The sequence below is a fragment of the Chiloscyllium punctatum genome, chromosome 7, assembly GCF_047496795.1.
Source record: "Chiloscyllium punctatum isolate Juve2018m chromosome 7, sChiPun1.3, whole genome shotgun sequence".
In the NCBI taxonomy this organism is placed as follows: Eukaryota; Metazoa; Chordata; class Chondrichthyes; order Orectolobiformes; family Hemiscylliidae; genus Chiloscyllium; species Chiloscyllium punctatum.
The window spans coordinates 45248703-45261397 of record NC_092745.1 but is presented as its reverse complement, the minus strand read 5'-3'; the positions used below and the strand labels follow the sequence as shown (position 1 = coordinate 45261397).

General features: G+C 43.6%; 1 protein-coding gene across 7 annotated transcripts in view; it reads right to left on the bottom strand.

Annotated features, from left to right (window-relative positions):
- Positions 1 to 12695, bottom strand: part of rasal2 (RAS protein activator like 2) — a 413768-nt gene that overhangs the window by 226371 nt on the left and 174702 nt on the right. For all 7 annotated transcript variants that reach the window (XM_072573467.1, XM_072573469.1, XM_072573463.1 and 4 more), the window contains exon 2: positions 3045 to 3169. In XM_072573467.1, the coding sequence (XP_072429568.1) occupies positions 3045 to 3169 (125 nt within the window). The remainder of the gene's footprint in view (positions 1 to 3044; positions 3170 to 12695) is intronic.

The following is a 12695-nucleotide window of genomic DNA, read 5'->3' as shown; positions in this document are numbered from 1 at the left end:
TTTTCCTACATTTTAACTCACACTGGCACACAGCTGTGTGAAACTTAATGCAAAGTATTAATTCAAATTTCTTATTTATTCCTTCTTAATAGGATTTATTTGGAAATGTCCCATCAGTCGTCCTCCTGCCGAACCGACACTTTTACTTTTGATGTTTATATAACATGCTTTACTATTATAACTTGTCAGTCTTTATTGATATCTTCTCTGTCCATCTGAACATATTTTCTTCCATTTCCTAGGATGCCTCTTTTTTGCATTCTAAACTTTAGGATTTTTGCATGCCTCAAAATCTTTCAATTTTAATTTGGCTATTTCTCAAGGAACGTCTGTTTTTGCTGCATCACCTTTAAATCTGATATTATACTGCACAGTGTACTCCATCATCATAACTTCTGAATGTTTCACATGACCAGTCAATTATCTTTTCTACCAATGCCAGGTCTACAAAGCAGCAGATAAAAACTAATAGGCCAGAAAAGAAAACCAAAATAAAGCATGGACAAGGTCTCAATGGCAAATTCAGTTTGTACACTCCTGAATATTTACACTCTGGTGATCCTTAACAGACATTTAACTTTCCAGGAATTAAGCATGATTATGCAAAAGGAAGTCACTAATTTTTCAAAGACTAGATTAAATTTACCAAAACAAATTTGATTTCTGTCCATTTGTTACAAAAGCTCTGTACTGCGTTCAAAGTTTTCTGTTGTTCTGATATTCGAGGTATTAATATACAGGGTATCTCAATATCTGCTGTCTGACTGATCCAAGTCTATCACTGCCTTTTATAGGTGTGCCAGATTCTGACACGTTCCATTCAAAACATACACGTGCTGTGCAAATGAAATGGAAATATTAGCTTTCTTCTGACTATGAGTCTGTCTCAACTCAAGATTTTCTTGAGCCTCAAAACAAAAATTTTCTGCTGGCACAAAATCAGAGGAACATTCTGTACATCTCTGTGACTCACTGACTCTATCATTCAGAGGTCACAGGAAGGCTGCTGAGCAAAGTGAGCAAAATGCACAGAGATGCTCATCAGGCAGAAGAAACTGTGTCCTAATTTAAAGTTAGAAAACTGACAACAGTTTTGGTGGTTTTGAATTGTCAATGAATGACAACATTTGCATAATAAACTATCTACACTTGATAGCTGACATCTTTTCGCTTGACAATAAAAAAACTCTAGAGCTGAAAAGGAGAATCGCTTATGCCCGAAACGTCGATTCTCCTGCTCCTTGGATGCTGCCTGACCTGCTACGCTTTTCCAGCAACACATTTTCAGCTCTGATCTCCAGCATCTGCAGTCCTCACTTTCTCCAATAAAAAACTCTATCCAAAACACGTAAACAAAAATCTCACAATCCATGACAAACAGCTAATTGGCCATAACCAGGTTGATCATAATCTCATGAAACAGTCATAGAACATCGAACAGTGCAGCGCAGTACAGGCCCTTCGGCCCTCGATGTTGCGCCGACCTGTCATACTAATCTGAAGCCCATCTAACCTACACCATTCCATCTGAAGCCCATCTAACCTACACTACGTCCAGATGCTTGTCCAATGACGACTTAAATGTACTTAAAGTTGCCGAATCTACTACTGTTGGAGGCAAAGCATTCCATAACCTTACTACTCTCTGAGTAAAGTCTTTCCATCTCTGATAAACTGTGAATATTCTCAAAGGAAATGGCCATGGTTTTGTGGTAACTTGCCCACACAAGAACAGCCTATCAGAACACTTCAGATGGAATTTCTCAAATAAATTCAGAAGGGATGAAAGAATGTTATTTTAAATTTGGTGCAGTACTCTGTTGGAACACAGATATGTTAAATTCAAGTTTGGCCTTCCTTCACACATCCAGTAAGTTCAGCATCATTACCAATCATGCATATCTCATCCACTCCATCCTGGTTCTCCAATCAGGCACATTAAGTGAATAAGTTATAAACTACATGCACACTCTGAACTGATTTTTTGATAATTTCTTATGCTGTGAACAGTGGAAACTCTGCCCATTAATGCATAAATTTTGCAGACATTCTGCAGACCAACAAGAAGGATCCTATTAGTTTTCCCAACTGAATGTCACAAATTGCCAAACTATCTTGCAAATGGTCAACTCCAATGCTATCACCAATTAGTGCCTGCAACCAATGATAACTAATGCATACACTTTTATCATGTGTTTAAATTCAATTTTAATCTTCTTGAGTTGGTGCGTTGATACAGCCTAAGAAGGATTTTGAGAAAGGATTTTAGACTGTATCAACACACGAACTAAAGAGGGTCAAAAATGAATTTAAACTCATGATAAAATTAGATTGGTTGATTGAGAAGTTTTATCTGAAAAAACTGGACTCTTTATTCAGCTTTGTAGCTAAATTAGTGATCTTAACTTTCTGTTTCACTTCAGTAACGTAATTCAAAATGTGAATGTATGGGTGCCATTGCCAATCTATGATAATTTTGTATGAGGTTGCACAGAATGGCTTTCTCCACTCATTCATTCTATCGTTCAAAAGAAAATCGTCCCAAAGTAAGCAATTTTCAGTTATAACAATTAATTATTTTTTAAAACATCAGTTTAAAACAAACAGAAACAAAAGGAATTATGACAACAGATTTCGTTTATGTCCTTGATATGGTAAACTTTGTACATGAGTCATTCTGAACACTCAACTCATTTAAAGGACAGGGAACTAGTGAAAAACATGACACACTGACTGGCTGCATTTCGTAACCAAGAACTAGAATCCTGACTCAATACTGCCCAGTGCATTTTCTAGTATTTGTCTCAAAGAAAAATGTTGCAAAAGTCAGAGAAAGGAGGTTAGTTAAGGCAACGATATTCTGTAGAAATTCATCATTAAAAATAGTTTGGCTATGTTCCACTACATTGTAGATTTTCTTGAATACTGTACATCAAAAGCTACCTCGAGCAGAAATAAAGGTATTTTGCTCAGCGACTGCCTATATTGGAAACACGTATGTAATAATCTGGCAAAAAATAGTTACCAGCACAGCTAAATCTTACCTCTTCTTCCTTATTCAGAAGGATCATCTGGTTGTCAGTCAGCATGCAATATTTCTGATCCCAGGTTGTTTCAGTGTACGGAGACTGACCACATGATAGTCTGTGTGTGGGGGGACCTTTCACATCTGCAAACGAAAAGACATAAAACAGTTTGACTCTGAAAATTACAAAAAAGCAAGATATAATCAAGACTTTCAATACCTTTGTTACTTTAACAATTCTGTCATCCTCTCAAGCCATTCGAAATATATTTGAATCTCTATTTTCTATCTCATGCACTTCAACAACACAACCTTCAACAAGCAAAGAAGTGCAAACAACCAAGAGAGAAGACATAGTCCGTTTTTACTGTTATGATGCACCTCATGAAGGTGCATAGCATGTGAAATTATACATATCAAACTTTAGACAAAGCCAGAGTGGCACAGTGGCTAGCACTGCTGCCTCACAGCGCCACAGACCAGGGTTCAATTTCAGCCAAGAGTGACGACCTGAGCAGAGTTGCACATTCTCCCTGCATCTGCACAGGTTTTGACCAGGGCTCCAGTTTCCTCCAAAGATGTGAAGTGTGAAGCTAGGTGAATCGGCAATGGGAAATACAAGTTTTGGAAGCGGGGGTGGGGGGAGATGAGGGCAGGTCTGGCTAGATCCTGTTCAGAGGGTGGTGCAGAGTCAATGGTACAAATGGTCTCTTGCTGCATGTCGGGATTCTATTAGGATATCAAATACCTCCACCAGTAACGATAGACAGAGGAATACTTTCTTCATGGTTTAGAAGTCCATTTATCCATGAGCAATATATTTTTAAAAGTATATTGAACGAAACTTGAGACATGGATAGGATGTGCCCAAGGAATAACTGAATACTTTATGAGCAAGAGGTAGATATAGATCCAAATCGTGGAATCTTATAAAAGATTCACGAACAGCAGTTGCAAACTTTAATAAAGTGGAGTTGTGTTTTATTTAAAATGCTGTTGACATTTTTGTAATTTTGTGGATTTTGTCACAGCTTTCAATATGTAAGCAGGCTCTTCAGAACACCTCAGTAAGATGACCATTCTTAGCAAAAAGATTTATTTTCAGTTATGTAGTTACAAATCATCAACCAGGTAGGAAAAAGGCTCAAAGAGCAACATATTTGTAATTAAGTTAAGTTAATGCAGCATGGCTCTACTTTGAGCTCTCTTCACTTGTTCAAATATGAGAGCAGAAATTATAAAAACAAGTTGCTCAATAGATGTATATTTTTAAAAGTCTAAAGGTAATAAATATTTGCTATAATGGAATGCAGCCAAATACATCAAAGAAGTTCAAATTCCAGATGAATACAAGAATTAAGGAGTTTAAATACTCTCACAAACCACTTGATGATTTTAAAATACTTTTTTCCAATGGACATATCTCCATGTAGACCATCAATATTAGCTTATAATCCATCATAGGTAATGTACTCATGACTCACTCCATTAGTGTTTTCAATTAACTTAACCATTGCGAAAATTAAACTGGAAGATGACGCTTTCAGGAATAAAAGAATGACTAGGGTAAGAATAGGTCCAGTCAAGGATAGTAATGGGAAGTTGCGTGTGGAGGCTGAAGAGATTGGGGAGACACTGAATGAATACTTTTCGTCAGTGTTCACTCAGGAGCAGGACATTGTTGCCGATGTGAATACTGAGACACAATTAATTAGAATGGACGGCTTTGAGGTATGTAGGGAAGAAGTGTTGGAAATTCTGGAAAGGGTGAAAATAGATAAATCCCCTGGGCCTGATGGCATTTATCCTAGGATTCTCTGGGAAGCAAGGGAGGAGATTGCAGAGCCATTGGCCTTGATTTTTATGTCTTCGTCGTCTACAGGAATAGTGCCAGAAGACTGGAGGATAGCAAATGTGGTTCCCTTGTTCAAGAAGGGGAGTAGGGATAACCCTAGTAACTATAGGCCGGTGAGTCTCACTTCTGTTGTGGGCAAAGTCTTAGAGAGAATTGTAAGGGATAGGACTTATGAACATCTGGATAGGAATAATGTGATCAAGGATAGTCAGCATGGTTTTGTGAAGGGCAGACCATGCCTCACAAACCTTATTGAATTCTTTGAGAAGGTGACAAAGGAGGTGGACGAGGGTAAAACAGTAGATGTGGTGTATATGGATTTTAGTAAGGCGTTTGATAAGGTTCCCCATGGTAGGCTACTGCAAAAAATACGGAGGTATGGCATTGAGGGTGAGTTGGAGGTTTGGATTAGGAATTGGCTGGCTGGAAGAAGACAGAGGGTAGTAGTTGATGGTAAAGGTTCATCTTGGAGTGCAGTTACTAGCGGTGTTCCACAAGGATCTGTTTGTAATTTTTATAAATGACCTGGAGGAGGGGCTAGAAGGTTGGGTGAGCAAGTTTGCAGATGATACGGAAGTCGGTGGAGTTTTTGACAGTGAGGAAGGATGTGTCACGTTACAGCGGGATATAGATAAGCTGCAGAGCTGGGCAGAAAGGTAGCAAATGGAGTTCAATGTGGGTAAGTGTGAGGTGATTCACTTTGGTATGAGTAACAAAAAGATGGGGTACTGGGCTAATGGTCGAATACTTGGTAGTGTGGATGAGCAGAGGGATCTTGGTGTCCATGTACACAGATTTCTAAAAGTTGCCACCCAGGTAAATAGTGCAGTGAAGAAGGCATATGGCGTACTGGCTTTTATTGGTAGAGGAATTGAGTTCCGGAGATCTGAGATCATGTTGCAGTTGTATAAGACTCTGGTGCGGCCTCATCTGGAGTATTGTGTGCAGTTTTGGTCACCATACTATAGCAAGGATGTGGAGGCACTGGAACGGGTGCAGAGGAGATTTACCAGGATGTTGCCTGGAATGGTAGGAAGATCGTATGAGGAAAGGCTGAGGCACTTGGGGCTGTTTTCATTGGAGAAAAGAAGGTTTAGGGGTGACTTGAGAGAGGTGTACATGATGATTAGGGGTTTAGATCGGGTTGACCATGAGAACCTTTTTCCACGTATGGAGTCAGCTATTACGAGGGGGCATAGCTTTAAATTAAGGGGTGGTAGGTATAGGACAGATGTTAGGGGTAGATTCTTTACTCAGCGAGTCGTGAGTTCATGGAATGACCTGCCAGTAGCAGTGGTGGACGCTCCCTCTTTATGGGCATTTAAACGGGCATTGTATAGGCATATGGAGGATAGTGATGAAGGGCTTTTGCCCGAAACGTCGATTTCGAAGCTACTTGGATGCTGCCTGAACTGCTGTGCTCTTCCAGCACCACTAATCCAGAATCTGGTCTCCAGCATCTGCAGTCATTGTTTTTACCGATATGGAGGATAGTGGGCTAGTGTAGGTTAGGTGGGCTTGGATTGGCGCAACATCGAGGGCCAAAGAGCCTGTACTGAGCTGTATTTTTCTATGTTCTATGTTCTATCTCACACTCATCAGAACTCATATTCCAGAAATACTCTTGAACAGGGAGACACCATTTTATATCGGATGAGACAGGGTGCTGATGAGTTGGGCCATCACTGGCACTGAGATATAGCAAGAGCAGTTAACTGACAATCTTAACTCTCAGGGCAAACAAGCTAATTCTGAGTGGACAACGCATTGCCTTGGGTTTGCAGCAGAGTTTCATTGTCTTCATAACCTTTTTTATGAAAAAAATGATGCAATGTACAAACAAATTCCTTTTGCTTAACTAAACCAGGGCCTGGGTAGTACACGGTTATAAGAATGCACAAATGCATCACACTGCAAGCCCTGCTGATGTTCTTAAATTTGTCTCCAGCGTAACTCATAACAATTTCCAACAGCAGAATCATATCAAATAGTGGATATAACTTTCTAAGACTTGCAAGCAGGGGCTGATGGAGCATAAGCAGCATGCTGTCAGCTGCAAATGATCAATGGGGCATGCTGTTTGATAGGTTCTGCCAGTCGTTGGGACACTACATACATGTCATCACACCATCACAGGAACCTAAATATTACATTACCCAGTTATGTGGTAAGCAAAGCATCTTTCTGGCATGGATTTGCTACATAATAACAGTGTGAGACAACTATGGTTCACATTTTTGATACATGTTTCTCTTCTAAGGGTACCTCGAAGGCTGAATGAATATTCATAATATGTAACAAGTGATGACTTGATCAGGGTATCAGTTATTAAGCAGGATAGTTTGATATACTCTACTTCAGCATCAAGATTGATCTGTAGAACTGTAGGCATACTCAGTTGATACTGGGTATGGAGGGACTGTCTTTTGAACAGAGATTGCGCAACTGCAGGAATCCAAATGTGTACATTGACTGGTGAACATGGGATTTTGGTAGACATTAGCTCAGCCGTCTCAACAGATACATCCAGTAAAGGTAGCTCATTTGATTCTCCATTTTAACAGTAATTTTGAGTGCAGGAATGATTTTATTAAGCAGTGGAAAGAAATTCTTTGATGCAGCTGTGAAGGGATATATTCTAAATTTGTCATCAACATATACAATGAAAATTTGCAAGGGATAAGAGGTTAGTGGTCTTTCCATTGAAGATGTGCCTCTTGTGGTAACTAGCAAAACTGCTCGCAAGACTTGAGCATAAGGGAGATCCCATGTCAACAGCATCTATTTAGATGGACATGATGTCACTGAAATCGAACACAAGTGCATAAGTGGCTGAATCCAATGCTCACAGATTCAGTTACAGTTGATATCTCCAAATTGCAAGTATATAGTTACATACTCCACATGTCAATGGGTTACAGAGTCATAGAGTCAGAGATGTACAGTATGGAAACAGACCCTTAGGTATAACCCATGCTGACCAGATATCCCAACCCAATCTAGTCCCACCTACCAGCACCCAGCCCATACCCCTCCAAACCCTTCCTATTCATACACCCATCCAAATGCCTCTTAAATGTTGCAATTGTACCAGCCTCCACCACATCCTCTGGCAGCTCATTCCATACACCTACCTATGCCCTCTAGTTCTGGACTCCCTGACACCAGGGAAAAAATTTCGTCTATTTATCCTATCCATGCCCCTCATAATTTTGTAAACCTCTATAACGTCATCCCTCAGCCTCCGACGCTCCAGGGAAAACAGTCCCAGCCTGTTCAGCCTCTCTCTATAGCTCAAATCCTCCAATCCTGGCAACATCCTTGTAAATCTTTTCTGAACCCTTTCAAGTTTCACAACATCTTTCCGATAGGAAGGAGACCAGAATTGCACGCAATATTCCAACAGTGGCTTAATCAACGTCCTCTACAGCCGCAACATGACCTCCCAACTCCTGTACTCAATACTCTGACCAATAAAGGAAAGCATACCAAACACCTTCTTCACTATCCTATCTACCTGTGACTCCACTTTCAAGGAGCTATGAACCTGCACTCCAAGGTCTCTTTGTTCAGCAACACTCCCTAGGACCTTACCATTAAGTGTATAAGTCCTGCTAAGATTTGCTTTCCCAAAATGCAGCACCTCGCATTTATCTAAATTAAACTCCATCTGCCACTTCTCAGCCCATTGGCCCATCTGGTCAAGATCCTGTTGTAATCTGAGGTAACCCTCTTCGCTGTCCACTACACCTCCAATTTTGGTGTCATCTGCAAACTTACTAACTGTACCTCTTATGCACGCATCCAAATCATTTATGTAAATGACAAAAAGTAGAGGACCCAGCACCGATCCTTGTGGCACTCCACTGGTCACAGGCCTCCAGTCTGAAAAATAAGCCTCCACCACCACCTTCTGTCTTCTACCTTTGAGCCAGTTCTGTATCCAAATGGCTAGTTCTCCCTGTATTCCATGAGATCTAACCTTGCTAATCAGTCTCCCATGGGGAACCTTGTCAAACTAGGAGAAAGTGAGGACTGCAGATGCTGGAGATCAGAGCTGAAAAATGTGTTGCTGGAAAAGTGCAGCAGGTCAGGCAGCATCCAAGGAGCAGGAGAATCGACGTTTTGGGCATAAGCCCTTCTTCAGGAATGAGGAGGGTGTGCCAAGCAGGCTAAGATAAAAGATAGGGAGGAGGGACTTGGGAGAGGGGCGTTGGGAATACGATAGGTGGAAGGAGGTTAAGGTGAGGGTGATAGGCCAGAGCGGGGGTGGGGGCAGAGAGGTCTTCTTCAACCAGGATTCTCGCCCACCCTCTGACGACCCCTTCTTCCGCCTCCAATACACCCCATCTACCTGGACATCCTGTGCTGGTCTCTTACCTGCCCTCGATTTCTTCATAGCCAACTGCCGGCGCGACATTGACCGCCTCAACCTGTCCACCCCTCTCACCCACTCCAACCTCTCACCCTCACAATGTGCAGCCCTCCACTTCCTCCGCTCCAACCCCAACCTCACTATCAAACCAGCAGACAAGGGAGGCGCGGTGGTAGTTTGGCGCACTGATCTTTACACTGCTGAGGCTAAACGCCAGCTCGTGGACACCTCCTCCAACTGCCACCTTGACCATGACCCCACCTCCCACCATCAAACCATCATCTCCCAGACCATCCATAACCTCATCACCTCAGGGGATCTCCCATCCACCACCTCCAACCTCATAGCCCCACACCGCCCGTTTCTACCTCCTGCCCAAAATCCACAAACCTGACTGTCCCGGCTGACCCATCGTCTCAGTCTGCTCCTGCCCCACCGAACCCATCTCTGCATACCTCGACACGGTGCTGTCCCCTTTAGTCCAAGAACTCCCCACTTACGTTCGGGACACCACCCACACCCTCCACCTCCTCCATGATTTTCGCTTCCCCGGCCTTACCTTCATCATGGCCATCCAGTCCCGATACTACTCCATCCCCCATCACGAAGGCCTCAAAGCCCTCCGCTTCTTCCTTTCCTGCCGAACCAACCAGTACCCTTCCACTGACACCCTCCTTCGATTGACTGAACTGGTCCTCACTCTGAACAACTTCTCTTTCCAATCCTCCCACTTCCTCCAAACCAAAGGAGTAGCCATGGGCACCCACATGGGCCCCAGCTATGCCTGCCTCTTCGTAGGATATGTGGAACAGTCCATCTTCCGCAGCTACACTGGCACCACCCCCACCTTCTCCTCCCGTACATCGATGACTGTATCGGCGCTACCTCATGCTCCCACAAGGAGGTTGAACAGTTCATCCACTTTACTAACACCTTCCACCCCGACCTCAAATTTACCTGGACCGTCTCAGACTCCTCCCTCCCTTTCCTAGACCTCTCCATTTCTATCTCAGGTGACCGACTCAACACGGACATTTCCTATAAACCGACCGACTCCCACAACTACCTAGATTACACCTCCTCCCACCCTGCCCCCTGTAAAAACGCCATCCCATATTCCTAATTCCTTCGCCTCCGCCGCATCTGCTCCCAGTAGGGCCAATTCCAATACCAAACAACCCAGATGGCCTCCTTCTTCAAAGACCGCAATTTCCCCTCAGTCGTGGTTGACGATGCTCTCCAGTGCACCTCTTCAACTTCCCGCTCCTCCGCCCTTGAACCCGCCCCTCCAATTGCCACCAGAACAGAACCCCACTGGTCCTCACCTACGACCCTACCAACCTCCAGATACATCGTATCATCCTTCGTCATTTCCGCCACCTCCAAACAGACCCCACCATCAAGGATATATTTCCCTCCCCTCCCCTATCAGCGTTCCGGAAAAACCACTCCCTCCTTGACTCCCTCATCAGGTCCACACCCCCCACCAACCCAACCTCCAATCCCAGCACCTTCCCCTGCAACCGTAAGAAATGCAAAACTTGTGCCCACACCTCCCCCCTCACTTCCCTCCAAGGCCCCAAGGGATCCTTCCATATTCGTCACAAATTCACCTGCACCTCCACACACACAATTTACTGCATCCGCTGCACCCAATGTGGCCTCCTCTACATTGGGGGAGACAGGCCACCTCCTTGCGGAACGTTTCAGAGAACACCTCTGGGACACCCGCAGCAACCAACCCAACTGCCCCGTGGCTGAAAACTTTAACTCCCACTCCCACTCCGCCAAGGACATGCAGGTCCTTGGCCTCCTCCATCGCCAGACCATGGCAACACAACGCCTGGAGGAAGAGCGCCTCATCTTTCGCCTATGAACCCTCCAACCACTAGGGATGAATGCAGATTTCTCCAGCTTTCTCATTTCCCTCCCCCCCCCCACCTTATCTCAGTCCCAACCCTCGGACTCAGCACCGCCTTCTTGACCTGCAATCTTCTTCCCGACCTCTCCGCCCCCACCCCCTCTCCAGCCCATCACCCTCACCTTAACCTCCTTCCACCTATTGCATTCCCAATGCCCCTCCCCCAAGTCCCTCCTCCCTACCTTTTATCTTAGCCTACTTGGCACACCCTTCTCATTCCTGAAGAAGGGCTTATGCCCAAAACATCGATTCTCCTGCTCCTTGGATGCTGCCTGACCTGCTGCGCTTTTCCAGCAGCACATTTTTTTAGCTCCGAACCTTGTCAAACGCCTTACTGAAGTCCATATAGATCACATCTACTGCTCTCTTTGAAGGTTTGTTGGTGAGGAAACTAACATTGAAATAACTCCACAGGGACCATTATCCCTTCACCAAGGCACTCCTTCTTGACACATAAGAAGTCGAAGTGCAAGTGCAATCAAGTGTACACGGACCATGATATGCAGGAGCAGAAACTGGCCATTCAGCCCATTGTCTGCTCTGCCACTCAATGAGATCATGGTTGATGTGATAATCCTCAACTCTAGGCCTTTTCCCCATAACTCTGGAATCCTTGAGTAACTAAACACGTGTCTGTCTGTCTCAACCTTGCATATACCTAATACTACAACCTCAATAGCCCTCTGCAGTAAAGAATTCCATAAATTCCTTGCCCTCAGATAAGGAATTTCTCTTAATCTCTTGTTTTAAAAGGGTGTTCCTTTATTCTGAGATTATGCCCTCTGGTCAGAGACACTTCCACAAAGGGAAAGTGAGGACTACAGATGCTGGAGATCAGAGTCAAGTCTGTGGTACTGGAAAAGCACAGCAGGCCAGGCAGCATCCAAGGAGCAGGAAAATCAATGTTTTGGGCAACAGCGCTTCATCAGAAATGAGGCTTTTGAGCCGAGGCGGCCGAGAGTTTACAAGCCCACATTCCTGATGAAAGGCTATTGCCTGAAATGTCGATTCTCCTGCTCCTCAGATACTGTCTGGCCTGCTGTGCCTTTCCAGCACCACACTCTCAACTTCCACAAAGAGAAACAACCCTTCTGCATTCACTCTGTCAAGGCCAAAGATTCTCATATGTTTTAATTTGGTCACCTCTCATTCTTCTAAACTCCAATGAATACCAGGTCCAACCTACTCAATCTTTCCTCAAAAGACAGTTCCTCCATACCCAGTATTAACCAAGTTAACCTAGTCTAGACTGCCTCCAATGCCAGTATATCTTTCTTAGATAAAGGGAGCAAAATTGTATCCAAGCTGTGGTCTGACTACTGCCTTGTATAATTTAAGCAAGACTTCCCAATTTTTAAACTTCATTCTCTTAAAAATAAAGGCCAAAATTCCATTTGCATTCCCAATTACCATCTAAATTTGTACACTACCTTTTCCACTACATATGCATGAAGACTCCTAAATAGAGTCATAGAGATATACAGCACAGAAACAGACCCTTTGGTCCAAAGCATCCATG